Here is a 27,353-nt window from a genome sequence, read left to right as displayed (position 1 = left end):
ATCACATGTTAAAGTGGAAATAAAGAACTATCTTTTACCATAATTTTATTAGTGAAAACAGATAGAGCAGATATAGACTTTTTATGCAAAGTAATACATATTTTCTTTAAAAACATCTGGCATCTCTGTGCACTGTGTGGGTAAAATCAAATACATGAGAACATCGATTGAATAGACGACACATCATGGAGAAAGATTCATATAGACATAATTAGTAAGAGCGGTTTGAATTCTGATGAATTGATGATATCGAAGATTTCGAGAATGTATATTTAAATTTAGTTTGCCTAACAATTCGGGGCAATCAACTAGAGATTGCAACAGGTCTAGGTCGATCAGTTTACAGCGTTCCTGATAGCTTGGAAGGTTGTTGGGATCTCTCCAAGGAAGGCTACGAAGACAAAAACGAAGAAATTTACACTGAATAGCTTCGATGCGTTGGATGTCCAGTTAATAATAGTGGGCCCAGACGACAGAAGCGTATTCCAGAATAGAGCTAACCAGTGCCCAATATAGTGCTCTTAACACCAAGCCTAAAAAAGTTACGCGAAGCACCAAGCCTCAAAAAAAAGTTAGAACGGTAACTTTGAGCTATCACAGCTCAGTTGTTACGTGACCAATTTCGATAAATTTTTTTCCCTCGAATTTTGTAAAGTTTGTAGATTATTTTAAGTATATCATTATTGACGATCTTTTAGAAAAAACTAATGAAAATCTGATTTTTCCCGTTCCAAGTTTTTTTTCAAGCTCAAAATGTGCCCTATCTGCATTCATGCGGCACCTGCATCGTGAATCGGATATTGAGAACTTCAACTTTACCGAGTCATAACTTTGTTGTTAGTCAAGCGATCTTCAAAATTTGTTCACCATTGGAAAGGTAATACTTCCAGAAATAAAATGCACTGGAAAAAACGAAAAATAAGGTTGTCTACCCAAAGCTATAATGAAAACTGTAGATAGATGACCTAAGAAAAGGTGAGACTCTTTACAATGATCGAAAATATCTCGAAATTCAAAGCGATGACCTATATATTTTTACACATCATTCGATTGCTAGTGATACCAGCTACAATTTTCGCTCAACTACCACTCCTGCACAATCAAAAGAAAACATTAAACAATCGATGAATTTATAAATATATATGAATTTTTCAATTTTTTCACATGTTTGTATTTAACTCAAAAATTAAAGCGATGACATATATATTTTTTTTATTCAAAATATTGGAATCATTACCAGAAACAATGTATTCATGACCAAAATTATATATCCGTTAAAAAAAGCTCAAGAAATTTGGTACAAATACAGAGAATTTCTATTATTGGGCAAATTTTGCCTAACAAAATCAAATCAAAACTTTTAAATTTTATGACATATATTTTTCTATTATTTTAGTTGGAAATTTATTATAAACAAAATTTACAAAAAAAAACTGAAACTGGTATTTCACTGAAAATTTTAAAAATTTTGGTAAATAACCTAAAACTCTAAAAATAGTTATATTTTTGTATTGGACAAACGATCTAAACAATTTTTATGCACAACCCAAACGCAATTTCTAAAATACTGATTTTGTTGTAGGTTTGCCGTAGAATCTCAAAAAATAGGTAAAAGATCGGAAATTTTAAAATTTCCGAGTTCAATTGCATTGCACAGTGGTCCGGATCCACAATTTAGGGGGACAAAAGCATTTGTGGCTTAACCTTATACTTTAGAGCTATGATATCTTCAAAACAAATGATCAGTGAAGATAAGCCATATGTCGATGTACGTGGTATTAGGGTGGCTCTTATTATTAAGGTGATCTAAAACTTATTTTCCGAATTATTGAGATAGAGGACTGCATTCTTCGACAAAATTGTAGATAAACTTATATCGAGCAGCATTACTGAGGACACCATAGTAGTTTCTGCAACGGTTTTAGTATTACAGCTATTTTTAAAGAGCAACTTAGGGTGTTCCTCAAAAAATCAGATTTTTTGCTGTAGCATTTATATTTTTCTTTTTTCGTATAGGTATCTTTGAACATCTTTTAGAGTTTGTTAAAACCAATTTTTTAACGATTGGCGTATCGAGGTAGCGTTTCCTGAACCGAAGCTATGAGCAAAACTAGTTTAAAAACAGGTTATTTTCAAACTGCTATATCTAACATTGAGGCAAACGAAAAAAATCCGTTTCTTGTATTTGACAGAAAACATTTTCGAGCATGTTTATAAAAAAAGGCGGAAGAGATATTTATTATTATTTTTTTAAATTATGTTCAAACATTGGGCTTTTTCATTACAAAATATTCGTATCATGTAAGTCATTTATTAGCTATATATGAAAATAAGGTATTTTTGTCTTCTAAAGTGTCAAATTAATTCAAGTGCATATTCGGGAAGAAATCGTTCTGCATTCTTCGGGGAATGCAGAATGGTGTCGCTTTTGTAAAATCTTCAAGGCCTCTCGGTGGTTGGAGGTTTTATCAACCGTCCTTTCGTGGATGCAGGACGATTTATTTCTTTATGTTTTGTGCTGTTTTGCCACCTCACTCAATTCCCAATTTCCTCCCATGTTCCTTTTATCCTTCCCTTCCCATCAGGAAGTTGATGAGAAGCTACGGCAAAGCACGAATCTCCAAATAACTAGGGGAACATGCCTTTTGAGACAATTAATTCTGATAACATAGGTGCAGAGTTTCAGCATTCAGTAAAAAGCATTCAAACGAAGAGGTTGTTTTTCGAGACGTAGACAATTGTAAGCTGCAGGTAGATTGGATGGTTGGTGCTAATCGCAAAGGCTGCTGCAAAGCCAATATTCGGGGCGATTCCAGTTTCACAAATACCTGAAATAGTGGAACTCACTTCACTGAGAAAGATGGTCTAACCGATTTGAGAACTGTTTCATTTTGTAGGTTACACTAGTTCATGCACTTTCATGTTTTTCAAAAATCAAACAAAACTGTTTGAAGAATACATTTTTTATATGAGAATAAGAAAGATATGAGAAAGGCATCATTACACAACTAGGTGAAAAAAAAAGTTTTACTTAATTTCGTGTGAATTTAGCACAAAAAACTAAATTCAGAATTCTACTTTTTCTGAATGGTTTACTAATATAAAATTCAAATAACTTTCGAATTCTGTACATTCCGAAATAATTCTAAATTTGTGATATTTAAATTTTAATATTCTATCGATTATAATTGATGTTTTTTAGGATAGCGGAAAATTCAAGATATATGTTTTTGTTCTTAATTGCTTGTAAAACAAAAATCAAGCAATAATTTCTTTAAAAATTGTAGTTGGTTTCTTTTGCCATGGGTTTGTATATGGAATTCATATAATTTTACGTTCTATTTCTTATTGTACAAAACCATTGAAATAATTTAAAATTTTTGTGTTGTCACAAAATTGATTCTATTAAAAGAAACAAATTCTACGTCTCTTTGAAACAGATAAAATCAAAAGGGATTCCAATATTTTCACTTTGATTTGCAGAAACGTTGGAACGCAATATATATCAGAAATTTTGAAATTTCCGAGCTTCTACCGATTTTTTGACATTTTACGGAAAACCTAAAACCAGAGCTGGCATTTCACTAAAGCGATACACCAGGGCGTAGGTTTCAATTAACACTGCGGATACATTTGCTCCGCTCCACACAAAGAGGAAAGTGCACTTCTTCTCAGTGTCCAGACAGACAGACTTTGAGTGCGTGCTTGTGTTGAAAGAAGCTGGTGCGAGAGAATAACATTCTCTTCGCACGAATCGCTCTCACGTGCTCTCGCCTAAATACACCCAAGTGACCACTGGCGCGTGATGGTGAGCGAACACTTCTGTGAACTTCAATTAATAGAGAGTAGATCTGGCCTTGCTATGAAAAATTTGCAATGAAAACCGAAAATTTAACGATAAATTGTTTTATTTTGCTGATTTTGCGTGCCCACGCTTCTTCTACGCAAACCATACACCAGAGTGCTCACCGGCGAGTAAACCTCTGTGAAAGTATCTGCATCCATCTCAGAGAATTTATTAGATAATGCTCTAGCACTTTGGTGCGATTCAGTGGAAGAGGTAAAAGGAAATAAACAAACGCACTCATGATGCGTGCACTCTTTATACAACAGTGGTGTATATATGTGAAAGAGAAGAGCTCTCGTTGAAGTTGTCAGTGCGAGGGGAGAAATTTTCTTGCTCTTCGTCACACAGAGGAGATGGACATCTCTGCCTAAAACAAAAAAACCTCATTTTAGTAGTTATCAATTCCGTTTGGGTTGTGCATAAAATTGTTTAGATCTTTTGTCCAATACAAAAACATAATTACCATTATATTTACCAAAATTTTTAAGATTTTCAGTGAAATCCAAGTTTCAATTTTTTTCTAAATTTGTTCATAATAAATTTCTAACTAAAATAAAAAAAATATAAGTCACAAAATTTAAAAGTTTTGATTTGATTTTGTTTGGCATAATTTTCCCAATAATAAAATCCCAATCTGTAACAGATCGGCTGAAAAGTTCGTATCGTTTCTGTGAGAGGGCTCCACTAGAATTAAATCCATACCATTTTCAGTTAGCACCAACCTTCAAAAGATACGTGTATAAATTTGACAACTGTCTGATTATTAGTTTGTGAAATATTGCATTTTGAGTGAAGCTACTTTTGTTATTGTGAAAAAAATGGAAATAAAGAAATTTCGTGTGTTGATGAAACACTACTTTTTGATGAAAAAAAGTGCCGCCGATACCAAACAATGGCTTGATGAGTGTTATCCAGACTCTGCACCGGGCGAAGCAACAATTCGTAAGTGGTTTGCAAAATTTCGTACTGGTCATATGAGCACCGAAGACGATGAACGCAGTGGACGGCCAAAAGAGGCTGTTACCGAGGAAAACGTGAAAAAAATCAACAAAATGATTTTCAATGACCGTAAAGTGAAGTTGATCGAGATAGCTGACACCCTAAAGATATCAAAGGAACGTGTTGGACATATTATTCACGAATATTTGGATATGAGAAAGCTTTGTGCAAAATGGGTGCCGCGTGAGCTCACAATCAATCAAAAACAACAACGAATTGATGATTCTGAGCAGTGTTTGGAGCTGTTATATCGAAATAAAACCGATTTTTTCGTCGATATATAACAATGGACGAAACATGGCTCCATCACTTCACTCCGGAGTCCAATCGACAGTCAGCTGAGTGGACTGCACGCGATGAACCGAACCCAAAGCGTGGAAAGACTCAACAATCGGCCGGTAAGGTTATGGCGTCTGTATTTTGGGATTCGCATGGTATAATTTTCATCGACTACCTTGAAAAGGGAAAAACCATCAACAGTGACTATTATATAGCGTTATTAGAGCGTTTGAAGGACGAAATTTCAAAAAACGCCCTCATTTGAAGAAGAAAAAAGTTTTGTTTCATCAAGACAATGCACCGTGTCACAAGTCGATGAAAACCATGCTGACATTGAACGAATTGAGCTTCGAATTGCTCCCTCATCCACAGTATTCTCCAGATTTGGCCCCCAGTGACTTTTTCCTGTTCTCAGACCTCAAGAGAATGTGTGTTTCTATTAAACGATACGAACTTTTCAACCGAACTGTTAAGCAATATATGCTTTTAAAGTTCTTTGTGACTTCGTTATCTTGGAAGCCTTAGAAATAATATATTCGACGTATGCCTTGAAACTAAGTTAATAATCCAACAGGACTCTCAGATCCTTTACAGTCGATTCTCGCTTGAGGATAGTTCCGGAAATAGCATAGTTGAATACTAAGGTTGTGCGTTGGCGAGTAAAAGAGATCATGGAACATTTAGATGGGTTTAATACCATTCTATTGAGGTCGCACCAGTTGGAGAAAATATACAACTGTTTTTGCAGGAATCTTGCATCTTCGTGATCTTTAAGGGGAAGGAACAATTTAAAATCGTCGGCGAAAGATAATTTCAAGCATTGCATCGAATGGTTCAAATCGTTCAGATAAAGTAAGAATGAAAAGGGTTCAAGATGACTGCCTTGAGGTACCCCCGAGTTAGCTCGAAAAGGTGCAGCTGTGCAGTCTCCGATTTCATACATGGCGGCAACCTGATGTCGCGCTTGTAGCGACTGAATTACGTAGGATGTATAACATACCAGGTTTGTAGATGTGAATCGTTTTGGCATAAAACCGTGTTGAGTTGAAGATAGGTAATTAGAGTGAAGAATGTTAAAAAACTTAAATCATCACTTCAAGCGGCGAAACAAAATATGTATTCTTTTTTCTAAACTGGGCTCGAAACTATTCCAAACGTTTGTCATTGTTAGTAGACGGCCTATCAAATTAACTCCGGCTATCCTGGTTCTAGATTTCCCCAAAGTTCGTTCAAGTTAGCCTAAATGGAAGTCTATTTTCTCTGAGATGGTATGTCCGATTTTCAAGAGCTCAGGATCAAATCAAAGGCCTTATGGTCCCGTATTAAGTATCTAAATTTCATCTGTATCGGATTTACGGATCCGAAACGACTGGGTTTCAATTTTTCGAAAATTGTTCGAAAATTGTTACATTGATTTAAGAGAAGTATGAGAGTTTGTCGTAAATTAACTCTGTTCAACTTAGTCTATTACTTGGGGAAATGGTTTGAGTTTGATCCAAAATGGTGTTGCGTGACCGAATTTCCACTTTGTTTGAAATAGTCCCGCGTTGGCGGTTCAATGCATAGAACACTGGTCTTACAAGCCAGTTGTCTTATGTTCGAGCCCCGACCTGGAAGAATTCATAGTGTCAGTAGGATCCATAGTACTAACCATGCAATGATTCTGTACGCTAAGAATCGGCTGCGAAGTCTGTTGAAATAGAAAGACCAAATCTCACAAAACGAATGTAATGCCAAGACTTGGCTATTAAATTATGCCTGGATCATGGACATCATATGTTTTTCTACTAGATGAGTTGTTTAATATTTCTTCAAGAAATGTGATCTGAATTTTCTACGGCGTAATATTGAATTTATCTTCATTATACGTCTTAGTAAACAATTAATTATTATTATTATTATTAATATCATTTATTTTAAACAATTAATGAAAACTACACTGGATTCGCTGGAAAACGTCTCTACGTCCTTCTGTGCTCTATAACCATAATTGAAAACTCAGTGACTCATATACCTAGTTTAGCAAATCAAAACAAATCTGTGACCACTGCCATCTGTACTAGTCAAACTGCTCTCATCTGAATTGGTTTGAACGCCTGTGCTACGCCAATACATACACACATATATATACACCTAAAACAGTCCTACAACTGCTTTCCTGTGCGTTCCTATGTATGCGTGCGTGTGTGCAATGTAAGTGTAGAGTGTCACACCAAAAATTCACCGGCGGTTCTCATAAAGTGGGTGGCTACCGGTGGCGGACTTTTACGAAGGAGCCGCCCGGTTGGCAGTCGATGAGTACGCGGCCTTTCTCATACGAGATAGTACGAAACTGAAAAAAAACACTCCTCGTTTACGGTTTATGGTGAGTGAGTTTTTATGATTTTTTTCGCCATCAGCAGCCGACCGACGGACCGTGGAGGTTCCGCCAGGAATTTCACCAAATTTCATTCGGGCCTGATTTGACGCACCAACATAGTAATACAAATCCGCCGAGGCCAACTAGCGGACGTCGCGCCGTTAGTCCATCGTCGCAGTTTTGCCAGCTAGGAGTCACACCGTGTGGCAAGTTATTATTAGTGTCGCCGCGTGAAAATTGACAAAAATATACGGTGACAAACGGGCAACAACATATTTATTTGCATATGCAAATCGACTGCATGCACATGCGAAAGTTTGTCTGTCTGTGCTGCTGCTGCTATGTTTGTCACTTTCGCTCGCTCTCTTTCTCTCGGAATTGTTTTCGGTGTGCTGATGTACTTATTGCTGACGAGGAGCGGCCACCAACCGTCTAACTCGTTCGTCGAGAGATGAGCCAAATTCGCTGTAGGTCAGGGCTGAACCAATAAAGATGCATACAAACTAGTACGTATTTGCATTCCTAGCACGGAATCGAGAGTCTGGAACTGAAAGTCGCAGTTTTTCTTCCCAAATACTAGGCTTGATTTCCAAACGATGCCTGATAGGATCATAATTCGGATGACTTAGGATTATATTAATACCAAATTTTCCTGCATACTCAATGGGAAAGCTATGAATTCATCCTTGACAATTCTTGGCTCCAGCGTATGTTTTGGTGACAGTAAAACAAAAACTCGACTCATAAAAACATTGAAAACTCGAATAGCAGCACACGACAATGCAATTTACTGATCTGTTCATCTCGGGGAAACGAAGGGTTTCTGCTTTTGGTTTTTGTTTAGTAAAATTCACTGCTTTCATGACGATTGTGTAGTTTGTGTTCTTCGGTTGATTCTGTGTATTGCATTCTTCTCAAGAGCAACAGCGTGACGGTTCTATTTTGAGAACGATATTTTTCTCAAAAAAGCAGCAAAATTGACATCGTCACCAGTCCGTAAAAGCCGTTGCTGAAATCTACCGCAAGAGGATTCTTCACTTTCATTATTTTCCTGGGACAGGTTTTGCGTTGTAGGGATGTCGTACTCATTAGTTAGGATAGATTTTGATTACCAGAATGACAGGGTGATATGTTTTAAACAAGGATTGAAATGCTCTAAATTTTCTCAGATATAATATATAAACGAACTTGAGAAAGGCTATATCGATTTCATATGCTTTATGTCAAAAGAGTCTTCTCACGATATTAAAATTTTATCTGCATCTGACTCCCGGTTTCAGAACTTCAGAGTGATTAGTGTTTTAATATCAAATATGTTTTGTCACTTACGACCATGTAATGTAAAGCAAATGGCTTAAATTTTATCGTGTTTCTTTTATTGGTAGAACTCGTTAGTTGGTGACCAAAAAAAACTCACTCTCGTTATACCGGTCCCCGATTTCCTGTAAAACTTTTGATTTTAATTCACGAGTTTAATAAGTTGACGCCTTATTCGATTTATTAGTTCCAGAATCAAATACCAGCGTTTTAGAGAAACTTACACTAATGTTTGTAACACTAGAAGTAATATTAGATAGGTTTTGTTACACTTCTAGGTGGATTAGATTATTGACTTTCGATTAGATTTCTATTTTCTTTCTCCTTCGCTCGCCATCATGCTTCTTTGTTTTTTTATCTCGCTCTCTTCAGTATTCGTTGGTATTCTATAATTTTCAATTATTTTCTTTTATTAATATGAATAATATGAACTTATATTTTCTTCTACTTTCGACTCCTTTTTCGTCATTCAGCCTTTTTCAAATCCTTTTCCTTCGCATACATCAATTCACTTCTATCATTCATTTCGTCTTTATTTGTTTTCTGTTGTTCTCGAGAATTTTTTCTGGAAGTTCCATTTGCATTCATTCCTTCTCTTATTTATTATTTTCTTACAACTATTATTTATTATTTGCTTACAGATTCTCTAATCTTATTCGGTTTTTTTAAATATTTTTTTTAATTTTCTTTAATCTTCATTCTTGATTTCATTAGTTTATATAAATTACCAGCATGTTTTCATAGAAAAACTTCGATTGACAGAATCATTCTCTTTGATTATTTTGCATATTCTTCATGTTTCATAGATCTTTCATTTTTACTTTCATGAATTTCATTACCTCTCATCTTCGTTCGTCCTTTTTCAAGTTCATTAATGTTCTTTTATCGTTGTTCATACTCACTCATATTCTCGAATTATCATTAATCTTTTTGTCGTGAATACGACTTACTTTACTATGGGGTGCCTTTTCAAAATTCACCCTCTGAGAGAGTGATAAGTTTTTGATCGTGAATATCTATTGTTGTATCTAAGGAATCAACATAATTTTTGCTACATGCCATCGGAAATATGATCACAATTTTATGATAAAATTTTCATTTTTTTGACATAATCTCAAATAACTCAAAATTAAACTTTTCTGAAATGTTTGGTATAAACGAGTATCAAAGAGGATAATTCATAAGGCGCGTTTGCCTTTCTCGTATTTTTAAAGCTCATAGTCAGTGATCTGTGAAAGGATTTATATAATCTAACTACCAATAGATTCGAATTTTTTCAACTTAAGTGTGTATAGAAGAAGCATTGAAGTATTTCATTTGACCCATGTCAACACCAGCCAATCAGAACAAAATATCTGCTGCTGTACAACAAATCGTTCAAGAAAATGTTCCGAACAGTGTTTAATATCGTAGTGAGTTCCACAATTTGGTCCTTCTGAAAGGCAGGAATCAATCCCGTACACTATCCGGATAGTTTTTTTCAATGAAATGCAAATCCGAAATGAAATAATCGAATTTAAAATTCTATATGCTGCTATTTTTATAGCCGTTAGGACCGCCCATTAGTGAAAAAGATACAAACGAAATCAGGTAAAACAAATCTCTCAACAAAAATTGGATCAGTTTGGATTCTATCGTCACTGCGAGCAAATGTATTTTGTGTCGTTTGCAAAGCTAGTTTCTCTTCCGACAAGAGCGATTACGTCACAGCTGCCAGTTGTTTGCATTGGTGAAAAAACAACGAAAAGAGGACAACGGGAGCATCGCACAAAATCAACCGTTCTAATAGCAGAATTATCAGGATTTTTTGTTCGCAAATCGAAGGGAAATATCATCAGTTTAGTGCAAATCTAGAACAGTTCGATTAGATTTGTGCACTTTTCGCTGTGTGAAATTCACAGTAATCGAGATCAAGTGAAGCCTTTGTCTTTGTTTTTGCGAAAAATGTGGAAAAGGGGAAAAATAATTCATACAATTGATCAACTCATTGATATTCGGATGTGTTAAGGAACATGTCAGTTGTTTTCGTATTCACGACATCCAGTTATGTCTCTGACATTACCCACCCGCCTTTTTTCGTTGTTGTTGAGGCATCTTTTCAAAATTTACTCTGTACAAGAAAAGGTAGAATTTAATAGTGAACATTTGTGGTTGCTTTAAACTCATCTGCATAGTTTTTTCAATATACCATTGTAAATACGTTCATGATAAAATTTTCAGCAGTGTGAGATAACCATAAAACTCAAAATTTAGGTTTACTCAAATGTTTGGTATGAACCAGCATTAAGGTAAAATTCGGTGCCAAAATAAGGCACGCAAAATTCCAACTGCATGAATTGAACGAATCATCGTTCAAAGCGTATCGTGCAAAATCGCCACATAGAAATACAGAATATTTTCAGTTATTGAACGCAGTGGGCCTACGACACGATTGGTTTGCTAGTAAACAGGCACTAACTGTAGTCAATTTTATCATTTAATTTATAACCAAAATGCTCTGATTATTGATTATCTCGCCTATAGCAAAATTTTTAATTCCTTTTATCAGAACAACATTTTTGGCATGACGACAATACTTTACCTAGAATCATAATAAAAATTAATATTCAAATGTTTTTAATATGTTCAATTTTGTACCAAGAAGCATAGATAGAAGTTTTTCCGAATAAACCAAAAGCTTATACTAATGCGTGCCTTTTCTGACATATATGCTGTTTCAAGCCAGAGGCATTGCTTGTGAAGCAGTTTAAAACAACAAAACCATCAGTTGTCTATCAAACCTACTACTACTCAGTACTACTTAGTTTCGACCGGTATTCGACGGTTAGTTAAAAAGTGTAATTGTAGTAGATTATGTTTATGGCTGAGGAAAACAGGGGAGAAATATATTATTGATTTGTTTCATTTCGTTTTAATTATGTGGAAAAAAACTCAAGGTTTAAAATGAATGAAATTTTACTATTTCTCATAAACTTTAGGAGGAAATATTGATTCTTTTTGTCCACATAATTTGTATTTTGCAATTTTTTTCTTCTGGTGTGAAGCATTGAATGTTTACAAAATTCACACAATCAATCAAATAGTACGTACGATTATCGAAATTCGGAAGTGTTGAAAAAGCACGTCAGTTTTATTCGTATTCACTTCATTCAGTTACGTCTCTGACATTACCCACCCGCCATTTTTCGTTTGACTTCTTTCGTGTTGATTAATTTACGATTATCGTTTTTCGTCTCTTTTTCTCATGATGAATATTTATGATATTCATTTTTAGCCTTTCTCTATATACAGGAAATAGCAGTACTGGAAAACAGACTGTTGATCAGTGCCTCGGACACCCCTAGCGTTATGCACCATTTAACTCAGCTCGAAGAGATCGGAAAATATATGTGCATTTTCCATGAGCCATTTTTCATTTGACTTATTTTATAGCTGTAAATGAAAGGTATTCAAAAATTCCGCACTCTGATATTTTAGTATATGTTACCTCTTTACCTTCATTGTGATTTTTTTTCCCTAAACTTATTCTTCTGTAATCTATGTATAAAAATTAAACTTGAAAAGATGTTGACACAACTAGGTATTACAATTGAATTTATAATTGCTTCAATCGAAAAGAGTTTTATCAAGGTCATATACTTACTCACAAATTCATATTTTTACCTGATGAAATATCGTAAATTAACATGTATAATACCATGCAAGTAAAAATGGAAAAAACTCTTTTTTTGAAGTGAAATTAGTTTCTACACTTTACATAATACATTTACTTAGCATATTTTTACTGATTTTCTTGGTTTTGACGACTTCTTACGTTTTTGTCCGAAACGGCAAATTTCAGAGCCGTTGCTGATTTTTTCTCTTTGTTTCTCTGTTCATGAATTGTAGGGGCTAAGGCTGCCTACTGCGTTGTTGCCCAAATTTTCTATCTTGTCTCACCCTTTATCATTTTACACCTTCGTTAATCTTCTTTGAAATTCGTCAGTTTTTGTATATATCGATATAAATGATATAAATCCTAGCCGCCTAAAGACCGGTACCCAATATCCAAACATCTTCTCTGTTAATCAGACAACAAAACAGTCTTCTCGCCCTATGACTATTTTTCGCTCAAGCACTGGGTCTTTTATTTGTTTCACTAGTTTAGATTGTTTTTTGGCAATTATAAGATTAATGACAGCGCAGTGAAAAAAATAATTTTGATGTGACTTCATGTTCCAGAATTACAATGTAATTAGCGTAAAATTTGGATTTAAAAAGTGTTTTGTCACAAATGACCTTGTAAAAAAAATGGTCAAAATTTTCTCTAGTTTGTGGATCTTGTTAGCGGATGACCAAATAGCCACGCTTCAGTTATACCAGCTCCTAGTTTTCGATTCCAGAAGTACCGGAAACAGTGACATATAACTATAAAATAGAATTCACCTCAATTTCTCAGAGATGGTAAGGCCACAAATTTTTGATGTGGAACACATCTTTATTTTCTACATAGGGGTGCAAATCAGAAACTCATGGAAAAATACACGTAGATATGTGATCAGGTTTCAAACACTCACAGCGCAGTATATTTTGTATCAATTATTAATATTAGTTCATTATTTGATTGGAAATATTTCTAAGATTCGATTTGAATGTATCAAGACACGTATTTTCAATTATAAATGATTGAAATTTTGATTAGTAGCTAGTAGTAACCTATTTTGTCTGCTAATAATCTCCAGCATGTCGGATTTCCCTGCCATAGACGACGGCTTTGAACCGTTTCACAGTTTCCGGTTTTTTAAGTACCGAAAAAGTGGTTCAATATTCACAAATGTAGCTCTCTTCGATTTATCAAAGATAGCAGGGCCGTTTTTCATAAATAATTAATGGTATTACGGTCAAATACAAAAATCTTGAATTTTATCCGGATCCAGCTTCAGGTTGCAGAGGTACAAGGCAACGAGGGCTTAAACTTTCAAACCGTCCTTCAAGAGTAACGAGGCGAAAAAAGGAAAGAATCTTCTATATTTAGCTCAAAACTGTTAACAAATTGAAAAGGTTATGCTGTTTTGTTCCAAAATGAACTTTGTTTTTATTCAAGATTCAATGAAAAGTGTTTTGAAGAATCCTTTAGTGTTGGGTATAGCGTGATGGGTAAGTCGATGCCATTCACGCAACCCGCCTGAGTTCGATTCCCAACCCTGCACATCGGGTCTAAAAGTTTTGCTGGCCCAAAGAGATGAATGGTCTCTATAATAAAAATAATCCTTAAGTAATATTCATGAAAATATAAGTAATTTGAGAGAGGAAATACTACATAGCTAGTTGAATGAAAATAGATTGTTATATATAGTTGGATCGTTATTCTTTGAAATACTTAAATCTTCCGTGTGTACTGTTTGTAATTTATTTTCTGCTGTTTTAATTTTTTTTCTCTTCTTTTATCTTTTCTTGTACATTTTTATCTTCTGGTTTCATATGTTTTAGTATCCTCTCATTTTCATTTGTTTTGTTTGATTTAGAATCCTTTTTCCAATTCTCACATAGGCTATGCACTCACTGTGAAAACAGGCCGAATGCCATTCACCATTCGATTCAACTCGACCATCTGAGAAAATGCCTGTGACTGGGACAAATGTGGCCTATCAATTATTTCGGAAGTTGTTGAGTCGATTTTCACAAACTTATATTCAATGGGTTTTACGGTCTCATACCCAAGTTGAATTTCATGTGGATCCTACTTCCGGTTCCCGAATTACGGGTGATATGAACAAAAAAATATGTAAATAATGCGACTAACTTTTCTCAATGAATACTAAACCGGTTTTGACAAATTTAAATTCAAATGGAAGCTATTATAGTTTCATACAAGGTATCTGAATTTCATCCGGATTCCAGTTGAGGAATTATAGGCTGTAATGTGTGAACAGATCATGATGTCAGTATATGACTAAATGAGCTCAGCTCAGATTTTCATAAAATCAAATTCAAATATAAAGGCTGATAGTCCCATAAAATTATACAAGTTCAACTTCCAGTTATAACATTACTAGGTGAGAAGATTTAAAAAATTTTAAACCGTCATAAGGAATCGTAAAAAATCTTATAAGTTGAACTCAAAACTGTTCCAATATGTATATGTCCATATGAACTGTTTTTGGTTATATTGGACCCGTTATTTATTTCAAATCGCCATTAAAGTCGTAGATTCAGAAATTATTTAAGTTCTTTTGCATTTGGCTCAGTTCCTCAGTTCTAAAAGTTAAAATTTTCCATAATCTCTCGACGTACTCCGAACACTATCGGACGACTTGTTTCTATAATTTTTTAAATGTGAATAAAATGAGAAAACTAAGCTTGTATGCACATAAGTCTCATAAAGCAAAGTCTTGGCATTACATTCCTTTTGTGGAATTTGGCCTTTCTGTTTCAACAGACTTCGCAGCCGATTCTTAGTGTACAGAATCATTGCATGGCTAGTACTATGGATCCTATTGACACTAAGAACCCTTCCAGGTCGGGGATCGAACATACGACAACTGGCTTGTAAAACCAGCGTCCTATGCATTGAACCGCCAACCCGGGACATAAGTCTCATGTACACGTATAATTTGTGTTACTTAACTGAATTCGTCATGAACACAAACATAACAAATCAGTAGTTTCAAAAAACCGTTCGACACTGTGTTCACTTCGATGTTACCATGGTTCAACTTTTTTGGTCGTATGCCAAAAACACCTGATCGATAATGATGGAATTACGATTAGAACCGAAGTAGGCTGCATGCCCTAGACTCTGAACAATCGTTACATCCCTACATCCGCAGCGCAGTTCAAAAGAATAACAACACCAATGGTAAATATATCAATAGCAAAATTTGGAAACCAACCCATCGACTGACTGGCGGAAACTGGTCGGAAGTCACAGTGGGTGAAAAGCTGCCTGATATAAAAACCGTCTAAATTGTTGGGCCTCACACATGCGCCTGACGGTTTGTTTTGACGGGAGAACAATTTGTGGTAGCCGCCGCCGCAGCCGCCGCCGCCTGCTTGTTGCTGTTTCATACCACTCAGAGCCAGACAGCCGCCGTCCGGCGAGACACCAACAATGATGACGGTACTAATTCTCAACTCGGCACATGGCCTAAGCGATGCTGCTACTGCCGCTGCTTCTGTTGTCGGTGGTGGTGGTGGTGGTGCAAAAGTTAGACTGTTGGAGAGAGGAGAACGGCTTTTACGTTGTAGCCGCCGACGCCGATATTGAATTTTCGGGATGACGTAATTTGGTTTTTGGTCTGGCCGTGCTTAGTGTTAAAAGTAGAAAACCGGCTGGGAATGTGGCAACTAATTTGGATTCTTTGGCATACGTTCAGACGGTGGGTGGCAGGAGTGAATGATTAAAAACATTCAATGATATAATCGTACGGAAATATCATTAGGTGTTCATCAATGAATGGCCAACGTGCGTCATGGAGGGCTTGTTGCAGTATGTGACCTTCTGCCAAGGGGAGGATGCTTAGAACAATGTGCCAATCACACATTAACACAATGCGTTGGTGCATTTATCAATATTGGCACTTTCGTTTTCATACAGTGGCACAGCTGCGGCACACAAAGGGCACAGTTTTGACAAGTAGCTGTTTCATGGAGCACAGCGTGGCACACTTAGACTCACAGTATATCACGGATGTTTTTAGAGGCACAATATAGTTTGTGTTATGCGACTCTCCCCTTGCCTTCTGCCCCTTATATCGAAAATGTTGCCAATAGCTGTGTCCATCCTTTATTTACAGCAGCTACCTGGCAACGGCTTTATTTCAGTATAGTAATATGGAAATGTTTTTCCCAAACATTGTGGAATCTAGCGTAGCGTTGCAATGCTGGTGAATGGATTCAATAGACATAAAACCTTTGAATTGAGGCTAAGTTAAGTTTGCTCCCTCAGAAAAAAATATGGTCACATTTTCATCAGATTCCCCAGTATCTTACAATACCTACGAACTTAATTTGATTGATCTGATAATACTCGGCCCTTGATTCTTAAAAATCGGCACAGTAGAGCAGTCTTTATAAGAGAATAACAGAAAAAAGTTATGAAAATTATCCTTTCTGACCAGTTTAATGGCATCTTGCTCCAAATATATAAATAACCTGAGAAATTACGGATAAAAAAATGTCTTAACATTGTTGCCTACCTGCGAAATTTGCAAATTCATGCTCAAATAAGACTAAGTGATTCCATATGAATGTCTGTCCAAATTCAGAGGTTTTCGAAAAAGATTCCACAATCTTTATGTCATGTTCGTTTAACCATTGCAGTGGCTGTTGTTATTTTTGACCTTTGGTGTGTTCTATTAGAATCATTTCAACCAACATCAAATGCTTTCGTCTTTATATTTCGTTTACTAGATCCTTCCGTATTGCTTTCCATTCCACGGGCAATGCCTCGTGCATGCTACCTATGGGCAATTCGAGAAATTGGATGCGACCTTTGCTTTTACTTTCTGACATATGAGAGATTCATTCAGTAAAAACCATTCAAGCGAAGAGGTTGTGTTTCGATTATACTGGCTCGTGAGTTAACGGCTGTAGGTAGTTAAAGCTGCTGGTGCTAATAGCCAAAGCAATATTCGGGGCGTTTCCCGACTGGAAAGCTAGCAACGAAGGCCATCTCGTTCATACGCACAGAGGTGCGAGCGCATAGAAGTGACGAGTCACAGAGGTGCCATCGCATAAAGGTGCGAAGACGAAAGGGTGCAAAGGGACAGAGGTGCTAAAGCAAGCCAGTGCTGATCTACCAGGTATAAGAATTTGTACGCTGCGTAGGATCGAAAGAGACGACATATATCGCGAGGTGCTACACTACAAGCATCACATTTAATCGCCACCAAGAGCAATAGCACTGTACCTGGGGTCGGGTACAGGCAGCACACCAAGTTCAATGGTGACCACAACGACGACAGAGCAACTGAGATAGCAGAAAACGATACCAAAAGACTGCCAATTGGAAATCGTTGGATAAGCTTCACGTCGTTCTTTAAGACAGAGGAACAGAGACAACAGCAACAAGGTAGATTTAATTTAATTTAATGTTTTTATTTCTCTTATAACTGAAATTTTTACTATTGTACTCAGTCAGCATCTTTTGTTGATGGAATTAAGTCTTATCGTCCCTCAGATTCGTTTCGAGTAACATTTGTCGGATCTGCGTTATCTAGGCATGTCTATATCGATAAAATTCGTCTTCCTGTTTGGCTTTTCGTACCGCATGTTATGAATCGCACGAACTGTAAAAAATTTTGGGCATACAGCTACTTATTGTAATAATAAGTCCAAATGTATCAAATGGCAAGGGCATCATAAGGAAAACCTTTGCGATAAAGATATAGAAAAATGTGTTTATTGTGGGGAGAACCCTCACGATCTCTCAGCGTGCACTGCATTTAAGATGCGTAAAGACAAAATGACGCTTTCTTTAAAAGCAAGATCTAAGCAGAAATGCTTAAAACGGTCATAGATGTCTCCCCTTAGGAAACCGAAAATGGTTTTTCAAATCTTGCCAGAGGAATCTGACTCTGACGGAAATAGTGAAGATACACAAATTACCAAAAATGGCACCTAAAATTACACCTTCAAAAAAAGATCCCCGTGTAAAATCTAAAAAGCCAAATTTAAAACCAAAAGCTGTGCCTCCTGGTTTGTCAAATTCATGAACCAATCCAGGAACTAGCACAAGAAAAGACAATAATCCAGTGGGCTCCGTTTCACAGCCACCATCAGGATTACTGAAGTTTTCGGAAATTGTAGAATGGATTTTCGCAGCATTCAATATTTCTGAACCTCTAAAGACTATCATAACGGCATTCCTTCCAATAGCTAGACCTTTTATGAAACAGTTCTCAACTCAATGACCAGTTCTGTCAGGTTTTGTATCATTTGATGGATAATTTATCATCCGCCGCAAATGATTCAATCACTGTCCTGCAGTGTAATTGTCGAAGCATCATGCCAAAACTTGATTCATTTAAAGTTTTGTTGCATAGTCAAAAATGTGATGTATTTGCTTTGTGCGAAACATGGCTTACATCAAACATAGCCTTAAATTTTAATGACTTTAACATTATACGTCTCAATAGAGACACCCCGTATGGCGGAGTGCTTTTATGAATTAAGAAATGTTATTCCTTTTATAGATTAAGCATTCCTTCTACTTTTAGTAAAGAAGTTGTTGCTTATCAAATAAATATTAAAGAAAAAGACAATTTCATTGCTTCGGTATATATTTTTCCTAGAGCACAAGTTGGACAGCGACAGCTTAATGAAATTGTCGAAGCCCTTCCAGCTCCACGTTTGATTCTGGGAAATTTCAATTCGAACGGAATTAGATGGGGTTCCGTTTACAATGAAAGCAGATCATGTTTAATATATAATATATGCGACGATTTTAGTACGACGGTAATAAATATGTTTAGCATGACACGGATCCCAAAACCTCCTGCAAGTCCAAGTGCATTAGATTTATCTCTTTGCTCGACTTCAATTCGACTAGATTGCACCTGGAAAGTATTTCCTGATTTACACGGTAGCGATCATTTACCAATCATCATCTCAATTAGCAGTAACAAAGGCATTGCTAATTCAGTTAATATTCCATATGATTTGACAAAAAGTGTTGACTGGATTAAATACCAAAGTAGTATCTCAAGTACCTTGAACTCAATGGAAGAACTCCCCCCACTTGAAGAATATGACTTCCTCGTTTGTTTGATTCTGGAGGCCACAGAACAAGCCCAAACCAAACGATTTCTTAGTCCATCGTCTAACAGAAGGCCTCCAAACCCTTGGTGGGACGAAGAGTGCTCAGATGACAGACACACGAAAAAAAATGCTTTCAAGACGTTTTTAAAACGAGGAGGAGGAACTAATCAGAACTTGGAAAAAGTCTTGACTTTAGAAACCAAGTACAAGAGCATAGTCCGGGTCAAGAAATGTAGCTATTGGAGACATTTTGTCGAAGGTTTGTCAAGCACTCTTTGGAATACGGCCAGACGAATGAGGAATCGTAACGTAGGAAATGAGAGTGAGGAATACTCCAACCGATGGATATTTGATTTTGCAAGGAAAGTTTGTCCAGATTCTGTTCCTACGCAGAGAATTATTTGGGAGTCTTCTCCAAATAATGATTCCTTTTATAGCCCCTTTTAAATGATGGAATTTTACGTAGCGCTCGTGTCTTGTAACAATAACGCTCCTGGGTTGGAAAGAATTAAATAAACTTGGTGAAGAATCTGCCCTACCTCGCAAAAAGATGTTTGTTGGAATTGTTCAAAAAATTTCTTGAGCAAAATATTGTTCCACCTGACTGGAGGCAAGTGAAAGTTATCGCCATTCAAAAGCCGGGGAAACCAGCTTCCAATCACAACTCATACAGAACCATTGCAATGTTGTCCTGCATCAGAAAATTGTTCGAAAAAATTATTCTTTGACGTCTCAACACTTGGGTCGAGACGAACGGTTTGTTGTCAGATACTCAGTTTGGCTTCCGTAGAAATAAAGGGACGAATGATTGCCTTGCATTACTTTCGTCTGACATCCAAATTGCCTTCGCTCAAAAGCAACAAATGGCATCTGTATTTTTAGACATTAAAGGAGCATTTGATTCAGTTTCCATTGATGTTCTTTCAGACAAGCTTCACCAAAATGGACTCCCAGCGGTTATAAATAATTATTTGCACAACCTTTTGTCAGAGAAACACATGCATTTTTCACATGGCGATTTGGCAACATTCAGAATTAGCTACATTAGCTACAGTCTCCCGCAAGGCTCATGCCTCAGTCCGCTCCTCTATAATTTTTACGTGAATCACATTGACAGCTGTCTAGTAACCCCCTGCACACTAAGACAATTGGTAGATGATGGCGTGGTTTCAGTTACTGGACCCAAAGCTATTGATCTGCAAAAACCATTGCAAGATACCTTAGATAACTTGTCCGTTTGGGCTGTTCATCTGGGTATCGAATTCTCTGCGGAGAAAACAGAGCTGGTCGTCTTTTCAAGAAAGCATGATCCCGCGCAGCTTCAGCTTCATATGATGGGAAGAATGATCCAACAGGTTTTGACTTTCAAATACCTTGGGGTGTGGTTTGATTCCAAATGCACGTGGGGAGGACACATTAGGTATCTGATAACAAAATGCCAACAAAGAGTAAATTTTCTTCGAACAATAACAGGATCTTGGTGAGTTCCGCTGCAAACTCTCATATTATCAAACTTGAGCGAATTCAGTATCGTTGTTTGCGAATTGCCTTAGGCTGCATGCATTCGACACATACAATGAGTCTTGAAGTTCTGGCGGGAGTTCTTCCATTGAAGGATCGCTTTTGGGAGCTTTCATCGCGACTCCTAATAAGATGTGAGGTACTGAATCCCCTGATTATTAATAACTTCGACAGGCTAGTTGAGCTTCAATCTCAAACAAGATTCATGACAGTATATTTTAACCATATGTCACAGGAAATCAACCCTTCAAGATATATTCCTATCTGTGTCAGGCTCCTAAATGTCCCTGACTCAATTTTATTTTTCGACACATCCATGCAGCGCGAATTGCGTGGAATCCCTACGCTCGATGGAAATCCCAAAAATATTTACAAGTAATTTCAGGCATATTGACTCTGAGAAAATATTTTACACGGACGGATCACGAATTGTAGAGGCTACTGGGTTTGGTATATTCAACAATAATGTTTCGGCTTCATTTAGACTTCAAGAACCTGAATCTGTTTATATAGCAGAGTTAGCAGCAGTTCATTCAATGTAATCGTCACATTATCTCCTAATCATTATTTCCTCTTCACAGATAGTCTCAGTGCAATTGAAGCCATTCGCTCAAACGCTGCTGGCGAAAATGAACCGTTTTTCTTGGGCAAAATAAAACAGTGCCTGAACGTCATATTGAATAATAATAATCAAATCACAATAGTTTGGGTCCCGGCTCATTGCTCCATTCCAGGCAATGAAAGAGCCGATATTTCAGCCAAAGGTGGTGCTATTGAGGGTGAAATTTATGAGAGACCGATTGCTTTTAACGAATTCTATAGCGCGACTCACCAAAGAACACTTACCAGCTGGCAATCTTCTTGGGATAAAGATGATCTGGGTCGGTATATGCACTCAATTATTCCTAAAATATCGACAAAGGCATGGTTCAGGGGACTGGATGTGAGTAGAGATTTCATTCGTGTGTTGTCCAGACTCATGTCCAATCACTACACGTTAGATGCACATCTCCTTCGAATTGGACTTTCCGAGACTAATCATTGTGTTTGTGGCGAAGGTTATCGCGATATTGATCATGTCGTTTGGACATGCGTGGAGTATCGTGATGTCAGATCTCAACTAATAAATTCCTTGCGTACCCAAGGTAGATTATCCAAAGTCCCAGTTCGCGACATTCTTGCTTGTCGTGACCTTCGTTTCATGAAACTTCTTTATCATTTCCTTAAGTCCATTGGAGTTACAATTTAAATTTTATTTTATTTTATACTGTTTTTTCTTCCATGAGTTCAACAAATAGCCAGCTATATTATATGAATAAAAGTGATGATCTGATACAAACAAACTTGAAATAGTTATAAGATCATGTAAAAATGAAATGTATTATATTTAATGTAATTTATAATAGCAAATCGCTTGATAAAACCATTGTTTAGATTTACTAATGAATACCAACATACTAATATGATATTCGAAATGTATTATGTTTGAAGTACTATGTATTGTGGATGCCACGGCAAAGAAAAACTTATGTATATTGCCTATGAAATAAACGTATTTATGAAAAAAAAAACAAGTTCTAAATATATGATTTAATATTGTTTTTTCTCTCATTCTCAGGTGTTGCTGCAGAAAGCGAAAAAAAGTGTGCAAAAAGTGTGTTAGTAATCATGGTTAGGAGAAGAAAATACCAGTGTATTGTTTCAGGTTTTCCGGTTTACGTGAGAGCATTCGAATCATCGCGCGTAGTGTCTCCGAGAGAACCGAGTTTGTGCAAAATCGAGGCCCTGATGTGGCCAATCGGGTGAGAGTTGTGTGCTTATCTCGGCAGTGACAACGGCACCGACGCTAGTTCGGTGAAACCCAACAGCCGCAGTGGCCCCCCAGAATGTGTCCAGTGGTGCCGCGGGGGCCAGCCGAACGTACAGGCTGATCTTAATGCTGCTGACTCTGGTATTGCTCCCGTCGGCGACTCCCCTAGCGGTGCCACCTGCGGCACAGTCTCAGCTTTTTCAGCGCAAGCAACAGCAGCAGCAGCAGCAGGTCGTCACTCCCACGATAGGCGGTGCTGAGAAGGTGGTTTCGGCTGCTCCACTAATAGGCAGTCATCAACCGATGCAGCAAATGCAGCACAATCCGAATCAACATGGTCCACGTAAATCGATTTCGTCGGGTGACCTCATTCGGTTTTGGCCGGATACTCCGCCGGATCTGTACAATATTACTCTGAGGGCAATGAAACAGTACATCCGAAGTCAGATCAATTCGACTAGACTCGGGAAGGGTCCCCGGAAGCGATCCCACCATCATGCAGATGCTGAATTCGACTTCTACATGAAGTTCAAGGAATTCAACAATACTCAGTCGACAATTGGTTTGTCCGATTCGGTCGGTTTTAGCATCAACAGGTTTCCTAGTTATAGCAATCAAACTTCGTTCAATGATTCGACCGGATTCCGTCGTTCCAACGACGACGGGGAAGCTGATCTGCAGGTGGATGATCCAATGGCTTCGTTCAAACTTCCTTCGGATTCGGATGCTGTGGTGAAATGTGCTGATGTGAAGAACAATGATCGTACATCAAACGACGCAGATCTACATGCAGTTTCCAGTAATACCGTCACCCAGAAGGACTACACCGTCCTGATGGATGATCCTAGAGGATACATAGCGGCATCCTCGTTATACCCGCAGCGACCGCCGAAGGCAACGAGTTGGGACTCGGCATTCATCAGACATAAAGGTCAGTGATTAATGGTTTTCATTTATCGTTGCGTTTGTTGTTTAATCTAAGACGTTCCCGAATGGTTTTATCAATGGTGAATCACTTTCGCCAAAATCGCCGGTTGAGATTTTAATTTTATCTGCAATTCAGTTAACATTTACGCAAAAAGGTAAGCCCAATTATAGGGTAAACGTAGCACGTATTGTCTCTCCCAAATCAGTTCCAAGGAAAGGCACGACACTAATGGGCTTAATAAATTTACCTGACGTTCTGGCATTTAAATGTCCCACGATTAAGCGACGCAACGAAACTCACGTCTACCCCACGGTAATTTACAAAATCCTTTCTTGATTGGCAGGACCGAATTTGGTCTGCCATACGACCAATCGACCGTCCGACCGACCGACTGTCTTAAACGACTCCTACTTCACGTGACGGTCCCGTTTCAAAAGCGAAGACCGACCGTACGGACAGTCGGGTCATCATGTGCAATTACGTGACATGCGATGCAAATGAAAGTGCGATAAAATCGTCGCTGTCGCAAAGTGAAAACGTCAAATGGACAGAAAATTACTTAAAATGGTCGCTACAACTTCGCCGCCGGTAATAAAACTGTTGGACGAGGGATGTTATGTAGGAAAAACCAACAGAAACGGCTGACCCCCGATCCGTCCCCAAAATTGCTACTCGGACGGGGTGGCAGCTGGTCCCATGCGGTTGCGTTAATCCACGGAGTGCAAGTGAATAGGTTAGGAGAGAATCCTTTTTTTTCCTTGTTGCTGCTGCTGTTGTTGTTGTTGTTGTTCCATCTCTTTTGGATGCAACAACGACAAAGTGGTACACTTGCTCGGCTGTCTCACGTCCACGGCGGCTGTTGCACAGTGGAATAATTCCCACTCTGTCCGACTGTAGGACCGACCGGCAGGACCGATCTACCGAAAGGGAAAATTATTTATACATTTTTTATTGCAGATTCGAGTGAGTGTAACACCGAATTATAAATAAGCCCTAAATCCGCTGTCGCTTTCTCACGTTTTTTTGAAAAGTGTCACATAAATAACGGAGCCATAAAATGATTTTTTAATGACACCGACTGCCGGGCGACGTTGACCTCCGCTGGTACCGATGTTGCCCATAAAAGTGATATACAGACTGAAAGGATTCAAAACACCGAATCGCGTTGGCAGCCGGCAACAATTATTTAAATACAGTTCGCAGTCAGTTGATTTGAAGTAAATTTGGGTTAAACAGCAAATTTTTCGATTGTGGACGGCGAATGTGTTTGTAAGCATAATAGGGTATTTATTTATTCGACAATTACTCAACTGCAGAAATAAGTGCATCATCTCCATGGTAGCCCAATGATAGAGCGTTACCACTGATTGGATTTTCTGGTTCGAAATCTACCCTAAAGGATTACTTGATTGTTGTAATTTTGCTCATATGGTATTGACAAATGGAAAATTTCAATTTTCAAATTCTCTCACTGTAAGAGTAAGTGGGATAAAGAGGAAATTTTTTTTCGGAACCCGATAAATTCAGCAAAAATACCCGGGTCGGTGGTTCAATACATAGGGCACTGGTCTTATGCTCTAGCCCCGACCTGGAAGTATTCGTACCAAATGGAATAAAAAGTCCCCGGCCTCTCATAGAAAGGACGTGAATAGTTTCGAATCGTGTATGTTTTTGTTTGGAACAATCATCTCGATGGCCCGATACTACATTTCATGACAATCTATCCACTAGTGTTTGAATAACAGTTGATCGTGTCAGACGAGTTGTAGTTTTCATCAAGCTTTCGAAAAAGACGCACCAGCGTATTGATGCATAAAATCAACGGTTGATTATAATGATTTGCGATACGGATTGTTCCACCATCCCCCGTATTCTCCAGACCTGACCCCCAACGACTATTATTTATTTCCAAACCTGAAAAGGTTTCTCCAGGAAAAGAAATTTCCGTCGAATGCTGAGATCATTGCAGAAGCGGAAGCCTATTTTGAAGGCCTCGACAAATCATTGTATTCCCAAAGGACATCAAAACATTGGAGGACCGATGGGTCAAACGCAGTGTGGTAAAACTTTAGCTTCAATCGAATATTTTTTGATGAAAATGGAATTTATGGCTGTTGACTGTCAGCACATCCCTTCTCATGAATTTTAATTTCGTTGCCGAAGCTCCCATAAGTCGTCGTCAGTTGAATAACCGTACCTAGTCACTTGAAGTTTTGCTTGCTCCGTTTGTAGTGCCAAGTAGTATACCTATTTCATTGTCTTCACTGTGGGTAGTGAGCAAGTGCGAATGAATAGGCATAAACATCAACTCGATAACCAAAGTTCTCTCAGACCCAGAAGATAAAAAGAGGGTGACGGTTCTCACTTGAGTTTTTAATTATCACAAATAAACTAAAATCGATAATTTCGACTGTTTGTAATGTAATGAGATGTGTTTCGAATTATTCAAAATGAAAACTGAAAGAGGGAACAATTAATTTATGTTAATTTTGTAATTGTTGTTCCAGTTATCATTACTGGTTTATTTTTCATCCATTATCTTGAACCAATTCGAATGTTTACAAGAATTGGTCCACAGATTAAAATATTTTGTGAATTTACATATATTTTCATGCACATATTTGGAGCAGGCAATTAAACATAAAGTTACTTTGCAATTCTGTACGTTTCAATATAATTTAATCGCAAAACTAAGCGTTAATTGAAAGATGCCGTTCAAATTCAAATTCAATTCAATTCAATTAAGACTTGCATCGATGATGGTTTTCAATCAAACTTTCGATTCAACCCATGTCAATTCCATGTTACCATTATTTATTATATTTATTGATCATTATTTCTTTCTGTGTAAGAGATTTTTTTTACTTCAAGAGATAAACTGATGGTGGTTAAACTGAGCTTCGGTATAAATAGAAACGAATGAAGGACGGGATGATGACCATTCGGTGCGACTGCGAAGGGTGTGTGCTAGAATGTGAAGTTTACTGCAATAGAGTGCTCTTCAGTGTTTGCACACATTTGATTTCAATTGAATTGAATGAAGCACTGGTCAAGAGTATCGCTCTAGATGGATATTATACTAAAGATAAAAAGTTTTCACGGTGACCTTTTCTTTTTTAAGCCCGGGACTTTTCATTCCATGTAGTCGGGTAGAAGTGCTTGCCATGCAATGATTTTTAACACTAACAATCGACTGCAAAGTCTGTTGAACCAGAAAGGTAAAATTTCACAGACTTTGGTTTGCGCTTGTAATTGAACAAACTAGAATAATCAATTTTGAAAATCAAGGGGTAATGTTGGAAACTTCGTTAAAACTAACACAAAACATTATTGCACAGTTCTCAACTGTAGATCAAAAACTTCCAAGGATATAGAATTGCTGAAGCACCGTCTTTTGATCGAAGACCCCTAGTGTTATATACCATTCGACTCAACTCGACGATATAAGGAAATATGTATGTATATGTATGGGTGTTCACTTTCCAAAGATATTTCTGTTTGCTCATTTTCTCGGCGACTTCAACCGATTTCAACAATCATAAGCTTATTTGAG

At 37.3% G+C, this 27,353-nt stretch overlaps 1 protein-coding gene across 1 annotated transcript in view; it reads left to right on the top strand.

Annotated features, from left to right (window-relative positions):
- LOC131435482 (serine-rich adhesin for platelets) overlaps positions 1-27,353 on the top strand; it is a 549,621-nt gene that overhangs the window by 7,250 nt on the left and 515,018 nt on the right. Inside the window, exon 2 of the mRNA XM_058603410.1 lies at positions 22,681-23,803. Coding sequence (XP_058459393.1) covers positions 22,999-23,803 — 805 coding nt within the window. The 5' untranslated portion in view covers positions 22,681-22,998. The remainder of the gene's footprint in view (positions 1-22,680; positions 23,804-27,353) is intronic.

Source organism: Malaya genurostris, chromosome 3 (assembly GCF_030247185.1).
Source record: "Malaya genurostris strain Urasoe2022 chromosome 3, Malgen_1.1, whole genome shotgun sequence".
Taxonomy (NCBI): domain Eukaryota; kingdom Metazoa; phylum Arthropoda; class Insecta; order Diptera; family Culicidae; genus Malaya; species Malaya genurostris.
Note: the sequence above shows the minus strand (reverse complement) of the source record. Positions and strands in the feature narration are given on the sequence as shown.